The 19,464-nt window shown below is 43.0% G+C and overlaps 1 protein-coding gene across 1 annotated transcript; it reads left to right on the top strand.

The window, feature by feature from the left end:
• Nucleotides 1-2,978: 2,978 nt before the first annotated feature.
• LOC114796871 (speckle-type POZ protein-like) lies at nt 2,979-17,677 on the top strand. Its single transcript, XM_028991382.1, has 10 exons — nt 2,979-3,004; nt 3,123-3,256; nt 3,477-3,595; nt 3,696-3,847; nt 3,972-4,096; nt 4,245-4,407; nt 4,574-4,629; nt 5,016-5,138; nt 17,211-17,353; nt 17,545-17,677. The coding sequence occupies exons 2-10, from the start codon at nt 3,230-3,232 to the stop codon at nt 17,675-17,677; spliced, it is 1,041 nt and encodes a 346-aa protein (XP_028847215.1). The 5' UTR covers nt 2,979-3,004; nt 3,123-3,229.
• The last annotated feature ends 1,787 nt before the right edge of the window (nt 17,678-19,464 follow it).

The following is a 19,464-nucleotide window of genomic DNA, read 5'->3' as shown; positions in this document are numbered from 1 at the left end:
GAGTGGCGGTTGTCCTGCACCGGCGGCGTCAGGCCCGGGCCAAAGCACGGCTCGTCCGTGGGGGACCGGCATCCTGTTCGCCATCCGCAGGCACCGTCACTCCGGTCAGTCTCCGGTATGCCCCGCTGGGAAGTTCGCCGCCTCCCTCGTCTCGGTTAACGCCGGGAGCACCTGAACTGTGCGACCGGTCTCCTCGACCCCACGGTAGCTTTCGTAGGCCATCGAGGTCCGGTTGCACGGATTCGCCGGTACTCCCCCGCCTCCGGAATCGCCAGGGGGAACATGGACCGCGTGACAGATCCACTCGACCCCACGGTAGCTTTCGTAGGCCGCTGAGAGTCTGCCACGCTTGGGGAACTGATTAAAAACCTGACATGGATCATGGCGGGGAACTGGTGATTACCGGAGGTGCGTCGCTGGAATCCGGACGAGACGGCGGCGTCGGGGGACGTCCATACATGGAACCTTGAACATGGAACTATGGAGCAGACGTCCTCCCGACCATCCACGGCTCCCTGGATCCCAGCGGGGCGCAGATCAGCTGCGTCCACGTGGTCGGGTCATTCTGTCACGGGTGGGCTGGACATGGCATGAAGGAGGACGCATTCGCACGATCACAGGACAGGGGTTTAATACGAACTACACAAGACAGGGGAACATCTACATGCACAATGACCCGACGGTGAACAGACACGAACAGGATAGCTTTATACAATTATATAAATAGACAACAGGTGAACACAATCAGGGAACATTACACAAGACTAACACGAAACTCCGGTCCGGATCCGGAGTAACCCCTGCCGGTCCGAATCATGACACACATAGTAGATGATGGTTGTATGGATGACCAGGTTCACCAGGTTTACCTTACTGAATAAGTTTTGTAAAGTTCCGGGGGGATTTGGCCGGGATGTATTTGGATGTATTTGGCCGGGATGTTATGAGAAAAGAGATTGTATGTGTCACGTCGGCGAGCTGACGGGGAAAGGAAACGCAGAGGCGGGACAGACTAGAAACAAGGATTTATTAATGACTGAAACAAAACCAGGCTTAATGACTGAAAAAAAAGTTGCCGAATGCCAGAACTCAAAACACAAGTGGTTGCCAGGTCCAAAAAAGGAAAGTCAAGTTCATGAGAGAGTTCACAAAACTGTCTGAGCCGCCGGAGGGCAGAAACACAGCACCTTATCAAATGCCGTCCTGATTGGGCACAAATCCTGACAGTATGTAACAAAACTGTTGTCATTTTAAGCTATGGGGTTCCTGTGTTTTCTGTGTAATTGTGGGTGGGAATGAAAACTTTGGTTCTGTAGTGCTTGTGTGGTCAGGGTTGTATTGATGGCGCATCCTATAGCTTTACGTGTGTTTACATGCAGTTGCCTCAGTGTGCTGTGTGCGGTGTTTTCAATATTATCCGTTGTATATAGGTGTATTAAAGTTATAGATGGTTGTAATTATTGTTATTTTGCTCTGAAAAATTTTGAAAAAAAACGTAATTCGCTGCCACGTGTTAGCAGAAGCCTGTGTCTTGTAGGATGAGAGGAGGGCTGAGACGCACATGAACATGACTGTACCTGCTGTGTTCCCACAGGTATGTTAAATGTGAAATGTATGTAATGTAGCCACTATACAATCATCATTTTCTTTTTTATAATTGTATTTTCACTTTCTCTGTCATTTAATGTCACTGTTATGCTCACCTGTAAATAATTGTACTATTTATGACTGAACTACTGTTGGAATCCATGTGGTGAGATATTTGATGTATTTTATTTCATTTTTTTTCTCGAGTTGTATTGCTAGGCAGTTGCCTCGGAGTGCTGTGGGAGCAGAGACGGGATGAGAGGAGGAACGTTAGCCATTGACTGTACCCTGCTGTTTTCCCACAGAAATAAAACCTCCCTTTTTGACACCAATGCTGGTGTGAATCTGTGCAGCTGATCAGCCATCGGCGATCACCAGGACTGAGTGCATGCTTGTAAAGCTGGAAGCACCGAGTCAGAAAATCCACGTGCTTGTGAAGCTTGTTACACAAGCATTCATGATAAAAACATCCATCAACAGCATTTTTATGGCATGGGTGAAAAAAATAAACTCCATCTCACTGTTCCATTTACATCTTAACAAATTTAAACAGTGATATTATTAGACAAGTTGATTAATATAAGTTATTTAATGGATGGAAGTCCAAGCGACCATAAAAACATAAAAGCAAAAATAAAAACTACATGAGTTCAAGAGCACATAACAACAATAATAAAAATAATAATTATTATAAATCCAGGCCCATGTCTGTGTCGTTGAGATTGAAATAAGTAATAAAGGGCATGATAGGTTTGACATTACAGTTATTTTAGTTATCATGCTTTAAAAAAATTGTAATTACTAAAATGTGACAAAAATAATGAATATAAAAGCACACGAAAAATTAGTCTTCTTGTTATCAAAGCGTCACATTACGCACTCTAGCGGTCAACGTTGATATTGCAAGTTTGGACAGGAATGACGCCATAAAAGCCAGGTGGCGTGGAGTCATTTAGTCCTGAAATTAATGATCGCAAATGGAAAATGGGGACACATGGACCCCAAAAACCAGATACGAAAATGTTGTCTGGAGACATGTTTAATTTTTTCACCATTGCAGTATATAAGATGTAGACATGTTGTTTCTGAAAGATGTGAAGTAAACAGGTTTAACCCACCTGCGGAAGCCCCGCCCCTTCCCCATTACCAACATAACCAGAGAAAAGAAAAATACCCCAAAAATCGTGTTAATAACAAATCACACGAACTACACTCCGTTCATATTTTATTGCTGATTTCATAATGTGAACTGCATGGCTTGAAAAAAAACCGTTTAATTTAAATGATGCAATATAAGGTGCCCCTGCACACGTGGTTAGTGTAGAGTCACGTTACCATGGTAGCCAAGATATGTAAACAATAATTCCTATTTTTACTCAGTTTCATTACAACACAGCACAGAGCAGCAGCACTTTTGGTGAGTAGCTACCAAAACATCACTGAGTTAATTTAGGACAGAGTTAGCATTAGGCATATAATACTTTTATTTCTACACATTTTTTATTTTTGTCTAATCAGATCATTCATGTTTAAAGAGCATTCGTAAGAGACCAGCATTGGACGAAGATTCCTGCTAGAAGAACGACCCCACAGCACTTCCAGCGAGAAGATTCATTCATCAGAGGATCTTCAGAGTTCCAGAATGGCCAGCAGCTACAACTACACCCAGGTGTGTGTGAGTGAGGGATACATCAGCCATTTAAAAAGTCTTTATCCATCTAACAGTGTTTATCTCTCTTTGTTGGGCTTTATTATACAGTTAGAGCATTAATAAAGTTTAGTTACTGAATAATAAAGAAGAGCAGTCTACGGTGCTGAAGATCTGGCCGCTGTTTACCTAAATTAATACGTTGACGACTCATGAAATATGTTTCTTGCTCTCTTCTCAGCACCAAGTGGAAGAATTCTCCTGCAGCTGGACGATCAGCAACTTCAGCTTCGCAGATGATGAGAATGGCGCCTCTCTCACCAGCTCCACCTTTTCGGATGCCAGCGGACGGCTGAAATGGTAGGTCTGGTGGGTCTGGAGACTCGCTTGAGCCAGGGAGTGATGTCCTTCCAGCTCATGTGTTTGTAACTCTTCCTTCCTCTGGTCTGTGTGTTCTCAGGGCTCTGCAGTTGTACCCTAACGGCGTTGATTCTGTCCAGGAGGGCTACGTGTCATGCTTTGCCGTCCTGGTCAGTGCTCCAGAGGCAGGTGTGCGGGCCTGTGCAAGACTCGTCCTCCTCAACGCCGAGGGACAGGAGGCCAAGGTCATTGGTGAGTTCAGATGTCCCTGTGAGAGGAGATAAAGGCGTGTTTTCCTGCATCTCTCTGCTTTGATCTGTATTGATTTTATTGATGAGCTTCAGTGCTGTCCTGTCTGTGTGCTTTTGTGTTGCAGAGAATAACTACTACACCCGGGTGTACGAGGGCGATCAGATCGGCTCTGAGTTATTCAGCAGAAATGACGTGTTGGACGATGCCTCTGGACTTTTACAGGATGACAAGCTCACCCTCACCTGTAAGGTAAGTATCACTGGCTGCCTGGTCGCACTTGACCATCTCACTGCAGAGGGATTCTGTGATGTTCGTCCCTTTAATGTCCTTCCATGTTGGTAGCTTTTGTGTGATGGCGTAGCTGTGTTGTACTAACTACCATGTTGGGATGTTACAGATCACTATGGAGAAGGATCCAGAGATCTCCACAGCGCAGGTGAAGGAGCCAGATAGCAGCCTGGCGTTTGAGCTTGGGGAGCTGTGGGAAGAATCCCTGCTCACTGACTGCACCCTGTGTGTAGCTGGGCAGGAGTTCAAGGCCCACAAATCCATCCTAGCAGGTAACACTTCCTCTACCACATCCTCTAATATACACACACACATGCACACACTTGAGAATTTACAGACAGACGTAAGATGATTTGGTTCCAGGTATTTAAATAGCTACTGTAGAGAAGAAATAAAGGAATTTAATGCTCATCTTTACACTCTTCTGTCTCTCTGCAGTCCGCTGTCCTGTCTTCCGTGCCATGTTCCTACAAGACACGAAAGAGCAGCAAACTGTGAGTCTTTAAAACCTCATTTTCTTCCTTTTTGTCATCATGTGACTACATGAGATTTGCTACAGGAGTCTTATAAAAAAAGTGATTAGTTTTCACACATGACACACCACAGCACAGCACCCTGTGCACATCGTGAAATGTGGTCTCTACATTCATCCCATCCCCTGAGGGAGCAGTGGGCACCCATGACAGGTGCCTGGGGAGCAGTGTGTGGGGACGGTACTTTGCTCAGTGGCACCTCAGTGACAACCTTCTGATTACGGCTCAGCTCCCTTACCCGCTAGGCCACCACTGCCACCACTATCTGCTCTCTGCTGGAGTCGTGTGCCCACCTTCTTCTCATGCAGTCTAGAACCAGACTGATTTCAGCTCTGCTCTCTTTCTAGAACCGCGTGGAGATTAAGGAAATGGAGCCCGACGTCCTCAAGGAGATCCTGACCTATATCTACTCGGGAAAGGCTCCCAACATTCGTCAGATGGCCGCCAAGCTGCTTGCTGCAGCAGACATGGTAGCTCACACACTCACACATTACTGATGTTTTTTTTTTTTTTAGATTCATCTCTTCACCTCGAACTGTCTGTCTCCTTCTGTCTTTTAGTACCTCCTGGATCGCCTCAAGTCCATGTGTGAGGACACACTGTGCAGCAGCCTCACCGTGGACAACGCCGCTGAGACCCTCATCCTGGGTGACCTTCATCAAGCTCAGCACACCAAAAACGACGCTGTCACATTCATCAATGTGTAAGTGACACTTCCTCAGCCAACTACATCCTAATCTCAGGACCAGGCCACTATGTAAACTCCAGTACAGTTCAGGGTAGCGGTTATGTCAGGGCGGAAGTTTCCATGGTTTCCATCCTTACCTTGCACGGCCTGCAAAGGCAAGTATTTGGATGCAGCTGCTCACTTTTTTCTCTCTGTGTGATTTTTAGGAATGCAGAAGAAGTCACGAAGACTGACGGCTGGACGACCCTTACTGATGACCACCCACACCTCATCACAGATTTGTACCAGTCACTGGTTTCAGCTGGAGAGCCACCAGCCAAACGCCAGAGACGTTTTTAGTCTCTTTCACACCTTAATATACGTTAATATAATGTGGTGTAATATTAAATGTTCAGGGTTAATGTTTTAATCTTTTTTTCTACTTTTGTCTATCTAGGTTATGCTTATTTTAGGTGCTTGCTTACTTTTTTTGGTAGGTATTTAGTCTTTTTGAACTACATGAAACATGCAAGATTACAACTGTTTCTAAATGTAAATAATTCATTTTTTACTCTCTCATTATCCTACCAGAGTCCATCCCAGGACACCATCCCAGGACCAGCATTGTTTTGGACTGAGATTCCGACGAGAAGAACGACCCCAGAGTATTTCCAGCGAGAAGATTCCTTCATCAGCGGTTCCTGCAGATCTTCAGAGTTCCAGAATGGCCAGCAGCTACAACTACACCCAGGTATGTGTGAGTGAGGGATACGTCAGCCATTTAAAAAGTCTTTAAGAAAGAGCAGCAAACTGTGAGTCTTTAAAACTCCTTTTTGTCATCATGTGACTACAAGAGATTTGCTACAGGAGTCTTATCTGCTCTCTGCTGGAGCCATGTTCCCACCTTTTTCTCATGCAGTCTAGAACAGTACTGATTTCAGCTCTGCTTTTCCTCTAGAACCACGTGGAGATTCAGGAAATGAAGCCCGACGTCCTCAAGGAGATCCTGATCTATATCTACTGGGGAAAGGCTCCCAACATTCATCAGACGGCCACCGAGCTGCTTGCTGCAGCAGACATGGTAGCTCACACACACACTTTCACTCCACACACAAACTCACACGTTACTGTGGATGTTTTCAGATGCATCTCTTTACGTCTGTCTGTTTCCTTCTGTCTTTCAGTACTTGCTGGATCGTCTGAAGTCCATGTGTGAGGACACACTTTGCAGCTGCCTCACCGTGGACAACGCTGCTGAGACCCTCATCCTGGGTGACCTTCATCAAGTTCAGCACATCAAAAACGATGCTGTCACATTCATCAATGTGTAAGTGACACTTCCTCAGCCAACAACATCCTAATTTTCATTTTGTTATAATATTAAAATGTCATTATTCAGTTAAAAAAAAAATTCTACTGTTGAAACTAATGTTGGTCTAATATCTATCTTTTTCACATTTTAGGGCCATCTTGAAAGAGAAGAAAGTCCGTTTGTCCCCAGAGAGGGGGGTGGTGGTGTGACCAACAGATTGGTCCGGGGTTAAACAAACAACTAAAAAATAAAATATTGTTTTAAAACCATTTTTGATGTTTTTCTGTTTATATCGCTGAAGTTATTCTTTAATTCTATTTCTGTTCCCATGTTACAGTGACAAAAACAATCACCACAACACCATGTATAGTCAGTTTTTAACCCCCACTGTCACTGACTATTTCATTACACATTAAATTAAATAAATTCACATCACTATTGTCAGACCAATTGTGTTAATTGTTTCTTGTTAATGTTAGAAATTCTATGTTAGAAACGTCTGCACTTAACTCGCTGGCTCTTTGAGTGACATAATGTTGAGTGACATGCAGTATAATTTATGTTTTGCTTGAAGCAATTCTACAGTATAATTACAGTATATACAGTTGTCACAGCATCCACGGAGACGATCACCCACAAGCAGACGAGGTCTGCTTTTTTTTTTTAAAGTTTAAAGTGAAGTGATTGTCACATGTGATACACAGCAGCACAGCACACGGTGCACACAGTGAAATTTGTCCTCTGCATTTAACCCATCACCCTGAGTGAGCAGTGGGCAGCCATGACAGGTGCCCGGGGAGCAGTGTGTGGGGACGGTGCTTTGCTCAGTGGCACCTCAGTGGCACCTTGGCGGATCGGGATTCAACCGGCAACCTTCTGATTACGGGGCCGCTTCCTTAACCACTAGGCCACCACTGCCCCCGCTAGGCCACCTTCATACCTTTGTTACCTTCGTACCTAGTTGACCCTGCCACGTATCGACTGCCTTGCTTTAACTACTCCATCGAATTGCCCCGCCTGTTTCTCGTTCGAACCTCGATGTTACCAACAGACCGCTTGCCTCACGACCATTCTTCTACTGTTCCCTTCGGAAACTATCAGCTCTCAACGTTGCCAACTTTCGCCACAAAACTATTCTCCAGCCATCCTATTTCACTCAGAATCCATTATCTCATTCAAGTGTGGCCGGGATGTTATGGGAAAAAAGATTGGATGTATGTTATGTGAACCCCAACAAAACTTACTGTTGTCATTTTAATCTACAGGGTTCCTGTGTTTTCTGTGTAATTGTGGATGGAACGAAAATTTTGGTTCCGTATTGCTTGTGTGGTCAGGGTTGTATTGATGGCGCATCCTATCACTTTACGTGTGCTGCGTGCACAGTGTTCCTAATATTATCTGTTGTATAAAGGTGTATTAAAGTTATAGATGGTTGTAATTATTGTTATTTTGCTCTGAAAAAATAGGAAAAAACTTCATTTTTGTCCTCTGTAGAGGACATGATTTTGGTTGTTTTATTTTAAATGGCATTTGACTAACCTAATTCAGTCCTACTGTACTGCCTAGGAGAGATCCTGGGCTTTCTAATGATGTCACTAGAAAGGGTGAGGGCCTTACTGAGCACACTGAGCACACTGAGTACTGCCTTTTCAAATTTGCCGGCATTGCATCAGCCACATTTCACAGCACTAGGAGAGGTAAGTGCTAATTGTTTCATAGAAAATATGTCTGTGCTGTCAAAAATCTAATTATTTCTTTATTATGATAGTCTTAACTTTAATAAGATTTCAAACATGAAGTGAATTTAACCCTTCGAAAACACAACTTGTATTCAGTGTCCTCTGGAGAGGACAGCAGGACTTACTCATTATGACCATTGTTCACAAAACAGAAAGCCAGGGGATGAGTAAGGTTGAAAGGATTGTGCAAGCCTTTGTGCTTGCCAGTCCAAGTGGTCTGGTGCTGGACTTTGAGGTTTATAAGGGCAAGAACACGTTCACTGACCATCACCTGGGAATCGGAGGGAATGCTGTCATTCGGATGGCACAGACTCTTCCACGAGGAACACACCTATACTTTGACAGATTTTTCACTTCTGTCAAACTGCTAGATGCCCTGAAAGCTAGTGGTCTCCAGGGAACAGGGACCATCACGAAAAACAGAATCTCAAAACAGTGCAAGTCAAAGATGTCAAATGATAAGAGGTGCATCTGAGATGGTTGTCAGAAAGCCATCAGAGATTGCAGTGATTAAGTGGCAGGACAATAATGCAGTCCTCTTGTCCTCCACTGTCCATGGAATAGAGCCCCAGGACAACTGCATAAGATGGTCTTCCAAAGAGAAGCGGCATCTTAATGTATCTCGACCTGCTGTTGTGACTGAGTACAACACTTACATGGGCGGAGTTGATCTGTGTGACCGAATGATCAGCTTCTATACAATGTCTAGCCGTACAAGAAAATGGACCGTCCGTAACATTCTGCATTTCTTTGATCTGGCTGCCACTAACAGCTGGATTGAGTACAGGGTTTCAGATTGCTCCTGGCTGAAGATCTTATTGCCCAAGCCCAGTGGCGACAAGGTCAAGAGTTTGATGAGGTGGTCAGTGATGTCAGCACTAATCCCTAAGAGGAGGCGAAGTGTGGAGCCAGAGCCCAGTGACAGCCTGAAAAAAAAATGGGGCTCTCCATATGCCCAAGATGGTGGAGGCAGCCCATGCATCACGGTGCCGGAGAGGTGGCTGTAATGGCAAAACCTATGTGCAATGCATGAAATGCAATGTGTTTCTGTGCATTACCAAAGGAAAACATTTTTTCTGGCATATAACTCCTAACTCAGAACCCCTAATGATTTTAAATAATTATTTCAAGTTTTTAAAAATCGTTTGCCAAGTTGCCTTACTGTTACCTTGTTATGCTTTCTGGAGGCATGAATTGCCATTTCACATTTTATATGATCTGCATTAGTAAACAAAAGTTCAATTGCTACATTGTACAAGCTTTTTCCATGTTTAAATAAGATTCCTGAATTTAGCAGTTTTTAATGTTTTAATTATATGAATTGTCCATATGACACCATTATATGAATCTATGATGAACTGTGATTTAAAAAGTCCCGCTGTCCACTGCAGAGGACATATGGTAAAAACTAAATAAAGTTTTTTTTTGCAAAAAAAAAGTGTTGCAAAATGTTTCTTTTGTTCACAGCACTTAACTTGTCTAAAAAAAATCTAAATACCAAAACATTTTTTCTTCCAGGACTCAGGAGGTTAAGTTAGCAGAAGTCTGTGTCTTGTAGGATGAGAGGAGGGCCGAGACACGCGTGAACATTTGCCACTGACTGTGCCTGCTGTGTTCCCACAGGTATGTTAAATGTGAAATGTATGTAATGTAGCTACTATACGATCGTCATTTTCTTTTTTAAAATGTTTTTTCACTTTCCCTGTCATTTAATGTCACTGTTGTGCTCACCTGTAAATAGTTGTACTATTAATGACTGAATTACTGTTGGAATCCATGTGGTGCGTTTTTTTATGTATTTTATTTCATTTTATTTCACAAGCTGTATTGTTAGGCAGTTGCCTCAGTGTGCTGCGGGAGCAGAGACGGGATGAGAGGAGGAACGTTAGCCACTGACTGTTCCCTGCTGTGTTCCCACTGAAATAAAACCTCCCTTTTTGACACCAACTGATGTGCATGGGTGATTGCTGGTGTGAATCTGTGCACCTGATCAGCCATCACCGATCACCAGGACCGAGTGCATGCTTGTAAAGCTGGAAGCACCGAGTCAGAAGATCCACATGCTTGTGACGCTTGTTACACAAGCATTCATGATAAAAACATCCCTCAACAGCATTTTTATGTCATGGGCGAAAAAAATTATCTCCATCTCACTGTTCCATCTACAGTGGAGGAAATAATTATTTGACCCCTCGCTGATTTTGTAAGTTTGTCCAATGACAAAGAAATGAAAAGTCTTAGAACAGTATTATTTTAATGGTAGGTTTATTTTAACAGTGACAGATAGCACATCAAAAGGAAAATTTGAAAAATAACTTTAAATAAAAGATAGAGACTGATTTGCATTTCATTGAGTGAAATAAGTATTTGAACCCTCTTACAAAAAAAGACTTAATACTTAGTGGCAAAACCCTTGTTTGCAAGCACAGAGGGCAAATGTTTCTTGTAGTTGATGACCAAGTTTGCACACATTTTAGGAGGAATTTTGGTCCACTCCTCTTTGCAGATCATCTCTAAATCACTAAGGTTTCGAGGCTGTCTCTGTAAAACTTTGAGCTTCAGCTCCCTCCATAGGTTTTCTATTGGATTAAGGTCACTCCATGACCTTAATGTGCTTCTTCTTGAGACACTCCTTTGTTGCCTTTGCTATATGTTTTTGGTCATTGTTGTGCTGGAACACCCATCCATGACCCATTTTCAATTTCCTGGCAGAGGGAAGGAGGTTGTCACTCAGGATTTTACGTGGCTCCATCCATTTTTCCTGTGCCCTTAGCAGAAAAACACCCCCAAAGCAAAATGTTTCCACCTCCATGCTTGACAGTGCGGACGGTGTTTTGGGGGTCATAGGCAGCATTTTTCTTCCTCCAAACACGGCGAGTTGAGTTAATGCCAAAGAGCTCAATTTTTGTCTCATCTGACCACAGCACCTTCTCCCAGTCACTCTCTGAATCATCCAGGTGTCCATTGGCAAACTTCAGATGGGCCTGCACATGTGCCTTCTTGAGCAGGGGGACCTTGCGAGCACTGCAGGATTTTAATCCATTGTGGTGTAATGTGTTTCCAATGGTTTTCTTGGTGACTGTGGTCCAGCTACTTTGAGGTCATTAACTTACACCTCCCGTGTAGATCTAGGATGATTTCTCACCTTTCTCAGAATCATTGAGACCTCATGAGTCGAGATCTTGCGTGGAGCCCCAGACCGAGGTCGATTGATGGTCATTTTGTGCTCCTTCCATTTTCGAACAATTGCAGCAACAGTCGTCACCTTCTCTCCCAGCTTCTTGCTAATGGTTTTGTATCCCATTCCAGCCTTGTGCAGGTCTACAATTTTGTCTCTGACATCCTTGGACAGCTCTTTGGTCTTTCCCATGTTGGAGAGTTTGGAGTCTGCCTGATTGATTGATTCTGTGGACAGGTGTCTTTTATACAGGTGTCATTAATGAGGGTGACTAATTGAGTAGGCGTGTCTAACCACTCTGTGGGAGCCAGAACTCTTAATGGTTGGTAGGGGTTCACATACTTTCACTCAATGAAATGCAAATCAGTCTCTATCTTTTATTTAAAGTATTTTTCCTTTTGATGTACTATCTGTCACTGTTAAAATAAACCTACCATTAAAATGATACTGTTCTGAGACTTTTCATTTCTTTGTCATTGGACAAACTTACAAAATCAGCGAGGGGTCAAATAATTATTTCCTCCACTGTACATCTCAACAAATTTAAACAGTGATATTATTAGACAAGTTTATTAATTAACAGCCATCCCATGTGGACATCCACCTCTGCCTGCAACATGTTGACTGCCTTGGATACTGGGTTCATGGTTGAGGCATATTGTGTCAGGAAAGCAAGTTCTGCAGGGCTGAACCTGTAATACACAGTATTGGAATATGCAGAATGTCAACAAGTGATAAGGACTTTGTCACACACCTAGATATACATAATGTTATTACACACCTCATTCAACAAACTATTTTTAATTATTTCAGATTGTGTCTGCAAAAAGTTGTTAAAATATGAATTTGTGGCCTGTCAGCATAGGTATGAAACAGACATGACTGATATGCTTATTGTGTTCTAAATTATCTAAATAATTATAGGCTATACTACTGCAGTTCAATTAAACGAGGTGTAAAAGATTAGTGAACTACAATATTATGGCACACAATCCATAGCCAACCATATCATAACTGTGCATCTGCTCCAAGTCAAACTTACATGGGGACTTTAAGTGCAATGGTCACTGCTCTGACAGCTCCTTCCCCACTTTCTCTAATTATCCTCACCGTGTTAAAAAAATAATGAAGCTACACTGGTGTGATTTTTATACTATTTCTGTATGTCAACATACATTTCGCGAGATAATAGTATCATAACATGTCATAACATACCCAAAAGCATAGCATACCATAGCATAGCTTACCTCTATATGTTTTTTCAAATCTGAAGGGGAGTTTTTAAATGCCAACAATTCTTTATGTTGAGGCAGGCATGGGATGCAAAGAAATCGCAAGGACTCATTCTTTACTCCTTTGTACTCAAATACATTTCTTAAATACAGCCAAGGATTTCTTTGTGATTCAGAGCTGCAGGGCTCGTGTTCACGCTCAGTTGATGCAGCTCTGGGTCCATGTTGAATGTCTCGTCTTTGTCAGGATTGACTGCAGCTGGGCTCATCACCGGTGGCCAATCCTGACGGTGCATAAAAGCCGGATATTTCCGCCCCTTCGGGAGGGACGACATTTTAGTGGACCTTAGTGCAAGTATGTGAATGTGTGTTTTTTTGAGTTCTGGCAATCGCCACACGGCTGCGGGCTAGTTTATGTTGATTCCCCGTTATTTCCCGTTCGTGGCCATCGAGCCGTTGTTTATTTGTTTATTGTTTATTTTATAATAAAAACCCGTTCCCAGCATGTTCTGCTTCTGTACTTCCTTCCCCCGTAAGTCCGTAGTCGTAACAGTCTTCTTCAAATCAAGCCGGTCTACCAGCACGTGCTGCTAACTGACGCACGCTCTGCCATCATTGGAGCTAATAAAGCCTGATTGGTAGGAAATTGGTAGGCGAAGAACCAGTGGCATAACTACAGCCGTTTCAGCAGGTGCGGTCGCACCGGGGCCCGTGATCTCTGAGGGCCCGTCACTACCTCAGACCCGCCTCCTTAAAAAAAACAAAAACAAAAAAAAAACTCAGCATTAAAATCCAACCATCAAATAAAAACAGCTAAATAAAGTTATCATCTTTCATTGTCGCCAAACTGTCATGTCAGAGTATATTTGTTTCTACTGAGATACAGCAAGGGATTCTGGGAAAGCTAAATGTTTTATTATGATTTTTTGAATGGATGGCTGCACATTGCAATCATCGTGCTGACTATTTTGAGTTACACTCCATTCATATTTTATTGCTGATTTCATGATGTGAACTGCATGGCTTGGAAAAAAAAACGTTCCTTAACACTTAAAATTATACAAATTAAAATGCTGCAATATAAGGTGCCCCTACACACGTGGTTATTGTGAGAGACACGTTACCATGGTAGCCGTGATATGTAAATTTTTACTTTATTGATTTATTTGATAATTTTTCATACAAATTGTTGGGGATGAAGCTCCAGGTGATCATTTTGGGCTCAGTTTTCATTTTAAAAAATTGTTGTTGTTTTTTTTTTACAAAGTAAACATAAATATAAGCGTTTGTCCTCCACATAGAAACCCATTATAGTCACTCTTTTTTTCCTGATAAAAAAACACGAACAAAACATGCTTTTTTCAGGTTCTTCGACTCATTTCACCCTTCTGCCTTGCCGCTGCTGGCCTGAACCATATATGGCAAGTGGAGAAAATACCTGCTTTTTTCCACCATATGGCGAACACTATCCATCACTAGCCATCCATCTACCCCCCTCCAGCCAAATTATTAATGTTGATATTCTAACAGACAGTATGTCAGCAGAATATATCAGTGGTTTTGCATATCTTGAGATACGGACATGTCCACAAATTAGATAATAAACGCAAATGCGTAAAAACACAGAATGCGTAAAAGTGGCACATTTTCCATATTTTTACTTTATATGCAAATATTAAATTTTTTTTTATCTAAAATGCATGAAATATACCTGGGCACATGCACAACTTTGAAGTAAACGACAGACTAGACATTTTCCAGCACAGAACCAACACCCCCAAAATCTTAATCAAAACCGACCCACATTTTGTTTTACGCGGCTGCAGGGTCAAACACGTTCAAAGCTTCGCAAGATTTTTATTATAAAATACATATCTACACACAGGCTGATCAGTTTTAGGCAGACTAAACATTTTTTCCAGAATCCAAACAAACGTTTGGGTTGCTGATTACAGCGCTTCGTACGGGATAATAAAGAAGGAGATCTCCTCATTTCAGTCATCTCAAGTGCGAGATGGAGAGATTGTACAGTGCAGAGGAGGCGGTTGCAATGGTGATGGAACCCGATTCCGATCCCACCGGGCCGGAGAGCGCAAGATCAGAATCTGACACAGAGACAGACGAGTCCACGATGGATGAGGAGTTTGTGCCCGGACCTGTCTCATCCTCCACCAGCTCCACTGAGTCAGCGGATACCGAAGAAGGTGAGAAAGCGGACATCTTATAGAGGTCCAAAAACGGAGAGATTTTCTGGGCACCCACAATTTCCGCGACCCTCAGATATGACCCTCCAGGAACCGGACTGAGACCAGGACCCACCCGGTTTACAGTGGCGAGAGTAGGCGACCTTCCTGGAGAGTAGGCGACCTACTTTGGACTCCTCCTCCTGGCCGCCGTCTATCGGTCCCGGGGAGAAGCAACGCGCAGCCTCTGGGACGGCAAGACAGGCCGCCACATCTTTCGGGCGACCATGCCCAGAAAAACTTTTGAAACCATTTCCAGATCGCTGCGCTTTGACGACCGTTTCTCCAGACCACGGCGTCGGGATGATAAACTGGCCGCAATCCGGGAAATATGGGACCAGTGGACTGAACAGCTCCAACAGATCTTTAACCCCGGAGCAGACATATGCGTCGACGAGCAACTGGTGCCCTATCGTGGGCGATTCAGCTTCAGGAAGTACATGCTGAAGAAGCCAGGGAGGTATGGCTTCAAAATATGGGCAACCTGCGATGTGATGACTTCCTATGTTTGGAGACTTTCGTTCTACACCGGCCGATCAGCCAGTGCGCCTCCTGAAAAACAGCAGGGACAAAGAGTTGTGCTGGAGATGACGGAGGGGCTGACAGGTGTCACTTTTCTCCTCCTACGGGCTGGCAGAGCAGTTGCTCAAAAGGAAGATCGCCATGGTCGGCACCATAAGGAAGAACAAGCCAGAACTTCCACCTGAGCTCCTGAAGGTCCGGGGGAGAGAGTCTCTCTCATCAGTGTTCGCTTTTACGGCAACACACACCCTGGTGTCTTACGTACCAAAGCGGGGTAAGAATGAGCTTCTCCTCAGCACAAAGCACCGGGAGACGTTGATCAGCAGTGGGGGGAAGATGAAGCCCCAGGTCATCCTTGACTACAACCGCTGCAAAGGAGCTGTGGATACAATGGACCAGGTTAATGTACACAATCCAGGCTAAGGTGTTTACTATTCAGCATATCTTTTATATACAACATATTTCAATAAGCAGAAAAGAAAGAACAGACGTTGGCCACTAGCGATGTTTTTTAATATGTTGGACATCAGTGCCCTCAACGCCTACATTGTCTGGACGGCCATTGGCCCTAGATGGAATGCTGGAAAATCCTACAGACGAAGGCTGTTCCTGGATCACCTTGGGAAAATGCTGGTCATGCCAGAGATGACCCACAGACAGCCCCTCCCACAGACTCCAGAAGCCATCAGCCTCATCGTACGAGCCCGCAGAAGGTTAGACCTCCTCACCATGGATCCGCCCAACCCCCCACCAACAGCCAGCAACACAGACACTTTCTCATGCAGGAGGCAGTGTGCGCTCTGCCCAACACGCAAAGCCTGCACATTCAACTGCTAGAAATGTGGAGTAGGAGTTTGTAAGGCACATTTCAGTGCAGTTTGCACATCCTGTCTCCCCTGAACTTAGTGTTGTTGTTGTAATTGTTAACTTTTTTTTTTTTTGTTTCATGTTTTTTTTTTCACAAAAAAAATCTAAAACAATAAAGAAGTAATATAAATCAATGTCTCTTCTAATCTTTCACATATATCATCTTGCAACAGCCAGTGCAGAAATAATTTATTTTGCATGAATTTGCATGAATTCATGAATGTTTGGTATCTATGAATAGGTCAGATCCTGGGGTAAACAACAAAACATTTTTTGCAAAAAGTTAATCATTTATAGTCTTTTTATAGTTTGCATTTACACTTTGAGAGACCAGAATTGTTTTGGACAAAGATTCCTATGAGAAGAATGACCCCACAGCATTTCCAGCGAGAAGATTCATTCATCAGAGGATCTTCAGAGTTCTAGAATGGCCAGCAGCTACAACTACACCCAGGTGTGTGTGAGTGAGGGATACGTCAGCCATTTTAAAAAGTCTTTATCCACCTGACACTGTTTATCTCTCTTTGTTGGGCTTTATTATACAGTTAGAGCATTAATAAAGTTTAGTTACAGAATAATACAGAAGAGCAGTCTACGGTGCTGAAGATCTGGCCGCTGTTTACCTAAATTAATACGTTGACGACTCATGAAATATGTTTCTTGCTCTCTTCTCTTGCTCTCAGCAGACATGGTAGCTCCCACACTCACACATTACTGATGTTTTTGTTTTTTTTCAGATTCATCTCTTCACCTCGAACTGTCTGTCTCCTTCTGTCTTTTAGTACCTCCTGGATCGCCTCAAGTCCATGTGTGAGGACACACTGTGCAGCAGCCTCACCGTGGACAACGCTGCTGAGACCCTCATCCTGGGTGACCTTCATCAAGCTCAGCACACCAAAAACGACGCTGTCACATTCATCAATGTGTAAGTGACACTTCCTCAGCCAACTACATCCTAATCTCAGGACCAGGCCACTATGTAAACTCCAGTACAGTTCAGGGTAGCGGTTATGTCAGGGCGGAAGTTTCCATGGTTTCCATCCTTACCTTGCACGGCCTGCAAAGGCAAGTATTTGGATGCAGCTGCTCACTTTTTTCTCTCTGTGTGATTTTTAGGAATGCAGAAGAAGTCACGAAGACTGACGGCTGGACGACCCTTACTGATGACCACCCACACCTCATCACAGATTTGTACCAGTCTCTGGTTTCAGCTGGAGAGCCACCAGCCAAACGCCAGAGACGTTTTTAGTCTATTTCACACCTTAATATACTTTAATATAATGTGGTATAATATTAAATGTTCAGGGTTAATGTTTTAACCTTTTTTTCTCCATTTTTTTCTATCTAGGTTATGCTTATTTTAGGTGCATGCTTACTATTTTTATGTAGGTATTTAGTCTTTTGAAATACATGAAACATGCAAGATTACAACTGTTTCTAAATGTAAATAATTCATTTTTTACTCTCTCATTATCCTACCAGAGTCCATCCCAGGACACCATCCCAGGACCAGCATTGTTTTGGACTGAGATTCCTACAAGAAGAACAACCCCTGCAAGAGATTCCTGTGAGAAAGCCACCAGCCACAGCGTTTCCAGCGAGAAGATTCCTTCATCAGAGGTTCCTGCAGATCTTCAGAGTTCCAGAATGGCCAGCAGCTACAACTACACCCAGGTGTGTGTGAGTGAGGGATACGTCAGCCATTTAAAAAGTCTTTATCCATCTGACACTGTTTACCTCTCTTTTTTGGGCTTTATTATGCAGTTAAATTATTAAAAAAGGAATTTAATGCTCATCTTTAAAACTCTTTTTTGTCATCATGTGACTACAAGAGATTTGCTACAGGAGTCTTATCTGCTCTCTGCTGGAGCCATGTTCCCACCTTTTTCTCATGCAGTCTAGAACAGTTCTGATTTCAGCTCTGCTTTTCCTCTAGAACCACGTGGAGATTCAGGAAATGAAGCCCGACGTCCTCAAGGAGATCCTGATCTATATCTACTGGGGAAAGGCTCCCAACATTCGTCAGATGGCCATCAAGCTGCTTGCTGCAGCAGACATGGTAGCTCACACACACACACTTTCACTCCACACACAAACTCACACAGTACTGTGGATGTTTTCAGATGCATCTCTTTACGTCTGTCTGTTTCCTTCTGTCTTTCAGTACTTGCTGGATCGTCTGAAGTCCATGTGTGAGGACACACTTTGCAGCTGCCTCACCGTGGACAACGCTGCTGTGACTCTCATCCTGGGTGACCTTCATCAAGTTCAGCACATCAAAAACGATGCTGTCACATTCATCAATGTGTAAGTGACACTTCCTCAGCCAACAACATCCTAATTTTCATTTTGTTATAATATTAAAATGTCATTATTCAGTTTAAAAAAAAATTCTACTGTTGAAACTAATGTTGGTCTAATATCTTTCTTTTTCACATTTTAGGGCCATCTTGAAAGAGAAGAAAGTCCGTTTGTCCCCAGAGAGGGAGGTGGTGGTGTGACCAACAGTTTGGTCCGGGGTTAAACAAACAACTGAAAATAAAATGTTGTTTTAAAACCATTTTTGATGTTTTTCGGCTTATATCGCTGAAATTATTCTTTAATTCTCTTTCTGTTCCCATGTTACAGTGACAAAAACAATCACCACAACACCATGTATAGTCAGTTTTTAACCCCCACTGTCACTGACTATTTCATTACACATTAAATTAAATAAATTGACATCACTATTGTCAGACCAGTTGTGTTGTGATTATGATAATTGTTTCTCATTAATGTTAGAAATTCTATGTTAGAAACGTCTGCACTTAACTCGCTGGCTCTTATATTATGTTGAGTGACATTCAGTGTGCTGTCCTCACAACACGTGACCATGTGAAGCTAGACAGCCAGCGAACAAATAAAAGAGATCTCCACACAAGGCTTGCTTGATTTTACTGAAGATCTTTTATAAACTCTTTTCTTATATTGTAACTGAAACATACAAAAAGGGAAAAATGAATTACTAGCTAATACACGTTTCAATGCCACACATAA

This window comes from Denticeps clupeoides, chromosome 9, assembly GCF_900700375.1.
Source record: "Denticeps clupeoides chromosome 9, fDenClu1.1, whole genome shotgun sequence".
In the NCBI taxonomy this organism is placed as follows: domain Eukaryota; kingdom Metazoa; phylum Chordata; class Actinopteri; order Clupeiformes; family Denticipitidae; genus Denticeps; species Denticeps clupeoides.
This window is presented reverse-complemented; position numbering and strand designations above follow the sequence as displayed.

What these genes read in the sequence shown, in the direction of transcription:
- LOC114796871 (XM_028991382.1), top strand. Translation starts at nt 3,230, where the DNA reads ATGGCCAGCAGCTACAACTACACCCAG. An exon ending in ACAGGAGGCCAAGGTCATTG is followed by an intron (nt 3,848 to 3,971) that starts GTGAGTTCAGAT and finishes TTTGTGTTGCAG; the next exon opens with AGAATAACTACTACACCCGG. An exon ending in AGCTCACCCTCACCTGTAAG is followed by an intron (nt 4,097 to 4,244) that starts GTAAGTATCACT and finishes GGGATGTTACAG; the next exon opens with ATCACTATGGAGAAGGATCC.